Below are 7,500 nucleotides of genomic sequence, written 5' to 3' on the forward strand. Positions count from 1 at the left end.
AATTTTAGACCTTTTGACAAAACATTAATTTCTTCTATGTTTTTTTTTCGATAGTTTACTTATCTTTGGTTTGTACCATTTGGTGTCGAGAACTCTGTCGGTTAGATCTCAAAAATAATTTTTCAAAGTTTTCCTTTTATTACTATTTCTATTTATACATCAAAGGACATTTCCTCTGTTAGCTTGTGGTCTTTCTTATCGATTTTGTACATTTGTTTTCTGAACTGTGTTTGTTTCTTTCTGCAATTGTCTTTTAAGTTTATATTTTTTATCCGTTGTGTAAATCTTTGGTTTTGGAGAAAGTTTTGTCCAGTCGCAGAGAAAACTTCGATTGTTTTGATTGGATTATTTTGTTGTTGAAATAGTCTTGACTTGTCCTTATGGAGTTGGTGACTATAATTTCCATATTTAGAGGTTTTATTAATCAGTTGCGAATGGGGTTTGTGGATTTTAACTTTCTTTAGGAATAGGTTCTCGGTAGAGTACTCGTTTTTAAAATGAGATTCATAATTGGAGAACCAAAGAGCACTTCTCTCTTACCGTTGAAGAGATGTTAATTCCTCGTGTTAACATTTTTCTTTCCAAAGTTTATTGTTTTCGCGGCCTTCGGATGTTTTTGAAATTTCTGTTTGCATTTGTGTATCAATCGTTTTAAATTTTACTTCGTTGGAATTTGCTCTTGGCCATAATGGCTGGGTTTCCATTCAGAATTTGTCGAGAACATTCTATTCTCTGAGTTTCTGTTGTTGTTCGGGTTCATCAGCGATAGGTTTTATTTGTAGTTTCATTGGGAGGATGATCGGTTTTGAATTGAGCCATTTTTCATATATTTCCGCTTTGCCATTATTTTTAAATGAAGTTCCAAAGGCAAATTTACGGGCTGTGAAGTTTTGGTTCCATATATGTTTAATAGTGTTTTCGATTGCAGAGGTTTCTCGTTTCCGCTTCATGTTATCTTCTAGTTCAGCTTTCGGATTTTGTTCCGGCATCTGGAGCATCATTGTTTCTATAGTTTGAGGGTTTGGACAACTGCTGTTTCTTCCGTTTTTCTTCCTTCTTCAAGCGTTTTCTTGGTGTAGGTCTGTATCTCGTCGATTTTGTTGGATTAGACTGTGAGCTTGGAGATCTCTTTCAGTTTTTTAGTATCTCTAGGTTCAACGTGTTTCCGCTTTGGTCGGATTTTTGTGATATTTTCGTTCCTTGTGAGGTGAGTATATATAGAAAACAATGATATTTTATTCCACACGGGTAGAAATATAGAAAAAAATAGAAGCTGAAAATGCATTGAGAATAGTTAAAATATTTTATATCAAAATACTTAAAGCTTTAACCGGTTTCACATTTTACACTGAGTTTCAAAAAGTTCAAATAGAAAGACGTGGCTTATGTTGCAGCTGTTTTACTTCTGACTGGTGTTTGGAGTTTGCCCTGTTTTCATAGGAAGTTCATGGTTCCCTATAAAAACAGGGCAAACTTCAAACACCAGTCAGAAACGAGCTGGCACTTCTTCCTTTCTTGGGAATTTGAGAGAAGTCACATGACCCATGGTGTGTTAGGTCACGTGGTATGTGCAGTTCTTGGGCCCACTGGATCCTGTTAAACCACTGAATATATGTATGGGACATGGACATTAAATGATTATGATGATGATGAGGAGGAGGACGAGGAGGAGGAAATCGGGAATGAAGAGGAATGAACAGTATTGCCTGTTTGAATGAACAGTAAATGTTGTTGGTGGACAATAATTCCAATGAGAATCGAAGGAATTCTTCAAAACTTCACTATTTTGAAAATAACGTGTACAGTATTGGTAGCAGATGTGATTTATTGTTTTTCTTTTTACAGTTAAAAATAATCCATTTGAGTAACTCGATATAAAAGGAATAACATCAATGCCATTTCAACCGTAACAAACCAGGTGATAAACACCCAGTGATAACGTACGTCAATGACATGCATAATAGCTTTTATATATATATATATATTATATATATATATATATATATATATATATATGTGTGTGGTGTGTGTGTGTTGTGTGTGTGTGTGTGTGTGTGTGGTGTGTGTGTGGTGTGTGTGTGTGTGTGTGTGTGGTGTGTGTGCGTGTGTGTGTGTGTGTGTGCATGTGCACATATGCATACGTGCATATGAATATATTTGTTTGTGCATTTAGGTGAGTGTGCACAATGTAAAGGAAATTATGATTTTCAATTACGACTTCAAGAAACCAACCAGCCACCTGTTCACTGATTAATGTGGTGGCCACACAAAGCAAGGTTGACTACATTCTCACCACAAAGCAGGGAAGCTGGTTGCTTAGAAATACAAAGCCCTTCCCAGGTGAAGAGTGCTAACCTCAACATATGTTAGTTAATAGTGACTTCAGAGTTCAGGCTAGAAAGACACCAAGAAGCAAACCAGTTTGGAAAAGAAAGATTTGGAAGCCTAAGGATCCTCTGAATAGTCAGAGATTTAGAGAGATTCTAAATGAAGCATTTGGCAAGGAGGAGGAGAAGATAGTAATATATGAATAACATAGAGGACAAGTGGAGGTTCTGACGAGACTACGCAATGGGGACCACTAACCAAATTTGTGGCTGGTGCAAAGTCCTCTCCACACCTAAGGTGACATGGTGGTGGAACAGGGAAGTAGACAGGGCTATTAGAGAATATAACGGGTCTGAAAGGGCTGGAAGAGTGGTAATAGCACAGAACTATACCAGGAAGCCAGGAGGAAAGATAGAAGACAGGTATATTTAGACAGGGCAGAAGCAAAAAGGTAGAACTTTGCCAATGTTCTGCAGCATAAAGACCAGAGGCTTGTGGTGTTTCAGATTGCAAGAGAGTATGGCAGAGAAAAATCATGATGTTGTAGGAGTGAAATGTGTTTGCATGGACGATGGTTCACTTGCAGTTAGAGATTCTGCAAAGAAAGGGGCTTGGAAGTGCCACTATGAAGGGGTGATAAATGCTGTTTTTATAGGGAGTTCATGGCTCCCTATAAAGCAGGGCAAACTTCAAACACTAGTCAGAAACAAACCATGTCTTTCTATTTGAACTTTTTGAAAATCAGTGTAAATTATAAAACCGGTTAAAGCTTCAAATATTTTGATATAAGATATTTTAACTATTCTCAATGCATTTTCAGCTTCTATTTTGTTTCTATATTTCTACACGTGTGGAATAAAATATCTTTGGTTTTTATATCTATATCTATCTATCTACACACACACACACACACACACACACACACACACACACACACACACACACACACACACACACACACACACACACACACACACACACACACACATGTATATATTCTTGATTTCAAAACCGTAATCTGAATAAGATTCAGTGATATTGCGTATTTGGTGGGGTCCCTCGTATTTATCACTCCATTTCCCCCCTTTTTCATCTTTCATTTTTATTTCCTTTTTTTACCCACCCCGTTCCCTTATTTTTCTGTGTCTTTGTCTCGTCCCCTCTGTATCTTTGTCCATAATGTTCAATAAACAAAAGAGTTTGAAACCGCCAACTCGAAGTTGTCGGAGGTCTTTTTCTTCTGTTGCGAAGATATTTTGTTGATATTTTGTTCATTTCTATTGTTGAACTCTTTTGTGTTTCTTGTTATTGTTGTAAATCTTTTATCTGCGTCGAAGCAGATTTGTTACGTTTCCACCCCCTTCATTGGATGGGGGGAATTTTAAATAATAATGACAACTAGTTTTGAAAACTTGACCTCTTCGAAGGAGGAAGATTCATTAGCTGACGCCTTATTGGAAAAAGTATTCAATTCTGGAAAAATGTTTTGAACACGCAACCAAAAATGTCACAAAACTCAATCAAAAATTTCTACTTCGCCACGGCAGCTAGTATAACTAAAGAAGACTGTAGGAATGAACTGAATAAATATAAGGGCCTATTCCAGAAGGAATGGCACAATGTGAAAGTTACTCGGCCAGAAGATGTGACCCACAGAGGAGAACTGTGTTTTTTAAAACGCATATCGTAAAAAGTTTTTAAAATCAATATGGCCTCGAAGGAGGCAATAGAAAAGTGCCTGCAGCCTATATGGAAGGACATCACATACATCACCAGGGGGAAAAAGTTCGCCTCTGTAGAAGTAAGATTCGCCATGGAAGAAAAAGCCGAGCAGCATTCCACCTCCCCGCTCAGGTCGTGAAGGTAAAAGAAATACCACCAGATGTGGATGTTGCTTAGCGGCATTGACATTGGACTTGGAGGACAAAATATCGATCCTCCGGGTCACGAATTCCACCGACAAAATTGGTAGTGATAGGGATTAGAAATGTTAAGCCAAGAAGCCCTTGCCGATTTGGATGAGATCCCCGATACTATAGTAATCACTATAGTAATAGGCGGCGAGCTGGCAGAAACGTTAGCACGCCGGGTGAAATGCGTAGCCGTATTTCGTCTGTTGTTACGTTCCGAGTTCAAATTCCGCCGAGGTCGACTTTGCCTTTCATCCTTTCGGGGTCGATAAATTAAGTACCAGTTACGCACTGGGGTCGATGCAATCGACTTAATCCGTTTGTCTGTCCTTGTTTGTCCCCTCTGTGTGTAGCCCCTTGTGGGTAGTAAAGAAATAGATACTATAGTAATCGGGGATGAAACTAATTTAAGGGTAATGGTGGAGGGGCGAAAGCCCAGGTCCTATAAGTGTGGCTAAAAGGGCCACATAAGATCTGAATACCCTCCACCATCGGTGCCTACACCGACCACCAAACCAACAGCATCGTAAAAAACACTGAAAATACTGGAAAACCAGATGAAAAAGCACCTGAAACCCAGCCACCAGCCCCAAAGGTTCCAACGAAACCAATTACAAGAACGGCAACAGAGAATGAAATACAATAACTACCCAAAGAAGACAATAAATGGTCTACTGTCACCAAAAAAAAAAGGCAGAAAAAGGTAAGACAACTTTATGCTCTTGTTCAACGTAGGTTGCATAAATGTACGCAGGCTGGGAACGAATGGAAAGCAAAACTTCCTCCTTGATGACCTCAGGTTGCTTAGATTATATTTAGTAGTTACTACTGAAATCAGACTGAGCGAACTGCAGGCTTTTTCACCACCACTCCCCTAAATGGCCACGAGGAGTTTATTTCTCCAAGACAACCTGGAGTGGGAGGAGGAGCTGCAGTTCTGCTCAGGAAAAATCTGGAATTAGCCGTAAGAACTGTCCTTGTAGACCCAGAGGGCAGGTTGGTGGTCTTTCACGTGAAGCACAGCAGCGGTAAGTCCTTCAGATTGGCAGCTGTCTATGCTCCTTGCGGAGCAGGGCGCTCTGATTATTTCAGAAGCCTAGAGAACTTTCTGTGTTGTATCAGGAAAATGTAAATTTGGTGCAGTGACAACGTCTTGAGATCTTCTCAGTATGCTTGCTTACCACGTTTTCGTTACTTAACAGAATGTACAAGGCTCCCTCAAAGCACAAGTCACATATGCTGGCTAACATATTATTAAGGTGTGCATCTTTTATTATTGACCATTCTGTATCATATTTTATTTTTCCTTCTTTTAATTTCCATATTATGTCTGCTAGTGATGTTGCGTGTTTCTGGCTTACGTTTTGGAAAGAGGAGACATGGTGGCGATAACGGACCTTGAATTAGTTTTCGGAGACAATATTTACATATCGCCTGAGGAAACACAACTAGATCACATGATGATGGAAACCGTTGCACAATTAAGTACCTGTACGCCTGGACAATTACGTTGCGTAGAAACAAATGTAGTGATTGAAAATATACATCCAACCGTACTCTTTCTTGTTGACCCCAAATTATTTCAATTATATATATACACACACACATACACACACATGCACACATAAATGATATATATATATATATATATATACATGCACACATAGATGATATATATATATATATATATATATATATATATATATATATATAATTAAAATCTTAGGGGGCAAGAATATTTATCGAAAAAATTCTTAGTTACCGGTGGTCTAGAGAGAAGGAAAAAATTTGTCAATAGACTACATATTATTCAGAGAGAAAATTACAGTGTACATTCAAACACAAAAGAGATACCAAAAGAATAGGATATTTGACTCACTAGAAAGAGCAATTAAACTCCAAGCCACTAATTGTTGTAATTCCGAAAGTGATTGAAAAATAAAAACTTTTACCTTATTATCCTAGACCCTGCAAGGTTTCTGCAGACTTAAATACAGACTGAAATAAAATAACCTCAGCCTATATCCGGCGCTGCTTCTTCAGTAGGTTGCCAGCACTGAACACATAGACACGGAGCGATAAATAACCCGCCACGTGTCTATAGGTTCTAATTTTTCGAATCCATCGCGCAGATGCGGAACTCAACCGGCACTAAAGAGATAAATTGCCGATTTTCTTCCAGGATTAGCCAAAAAACATATGTATATATATACAGATATACACACAGATACCCACACATGCATACACATACGTATATACGCATATATATGATGGGCTTCTTTCAGTTTCCATCTACCAAATCCACTCACGAAGCTTTGGTCGGCCATGTGGCCCGAGTAGAAAGCACTTGCCCAAGGTGCTGCCAATTGGGACTGAACCTAAGACGAAATTGTTGAGAAGCAAGCTTCTTATCCAGATAACCAAACTTGTGTCTAAATTATAACATTTAAATACAAAGAAACAGAAAAAGAAAAAGAAAGTAAAAAGTGGGGGTGGGTGTAACGCTACAGAAGAGGTAATTTTAATTTAAATGAAAAATCGGCTGTGTGGTAAGTAGCTTGCTTACCAACCACATGGTTCCGGGTTCAGTCCCACTGCGTAGCAGTCTTGGGCAAGTGTCTTCTGCATAGCCTGGCTGACCAATGCCTTGTGAGTGGATTGTTAGACGGAACCTGAAAGAAGCTGTCGTATATATGTATATATATATGTATGTATTGTGTGTGTGTTGTGTGTTTGTGTGTCTGTGTTTGTCCCCCTAGCATTGCTTGACAACCGATGCTGGTGTGTTTATGTCCCCGTCACTTAGCGGTTCGCAAAAAGACCGATAGAATAAGTATGGGCTTACAAAGAATAAGTCCCGGGTCGAGTTGCTTGATTAAAGGCGGTGCTCCAGCATGGCCACAGTCAAATGACTGAAACAAGTAAAATAGTAAAAGAGTAAAGAGTAAACCTATTTGTGTATATTTTCCTAGGTGTTCTATTCCTGGTTACGACAACGACACGTATAAAATCCAAAGTGAAATCCATGAAGAACTGATCAACGAATATATTCCAAAGAGTGAGGATGAAGGGGAGGTGGTTTATGATAAATGTTTGATATATTCCAATACCACAGAAAATGGAAATCGAACGACACAGAAGTGCAGCTCTTGGGTGTATGATAAAACCAACACGCACAACTCAATCACCACTCAGGTAAGGTTCTTTTGAAAGTCACACGCCACATGTAAGCTAATCTATCTATCATTCTATCTGCCCAGCA

At 38.7% G+C, this 7,500-nt stretch overlaps 1 protein-coding gene across 2 annotated transcripts in view; it reads left to right on the forward strand.

Annotated features, from left to right (window-relative positions):
• Positions 1–7,500, forward strand: part of LOC115215837 (organic cation transporter-like protein) — a 95,303-nt gene that overhangs the window by 61,123 nt on the left and 26,680 nt on the right. The window contains exons 1-2 of one of the 2 annotated variants that reach the window (XM_029785165.2): positions 4,630–4,941; positions 7,211–7,433. In XM_029785165.2, the coding sequence (XP_029641025.1) occupies positions 4,796–4,941; positions 7,211–7,433 (369 nt within the window). In that variant the 5' untranslated portion in view covers positions 4,630–4,795. Of the gene's footprint in view, positions 1–4,629; positions 4,942–7,210; positions 7,434–7,500 lie in introns of those variants that run through there. The other variant, XM_029785167.2, reaches the window with a different exon arrangement.

This window comes from Octopus sinensis, linkage group LG9, assembly GCF_006345805.1.
Source record: "Octopus sinensis linkage group LG9, ASM634580v1, whole genome shotgun sequence".
In the NCBI taxonomy this organism is placed as follows: domain Eukaryota; kingdom Metazoa; phylum Mollusca; class Cephalopoda; order Octopoda; family Octopodidae; genus Octopus; species Octopus sinensis.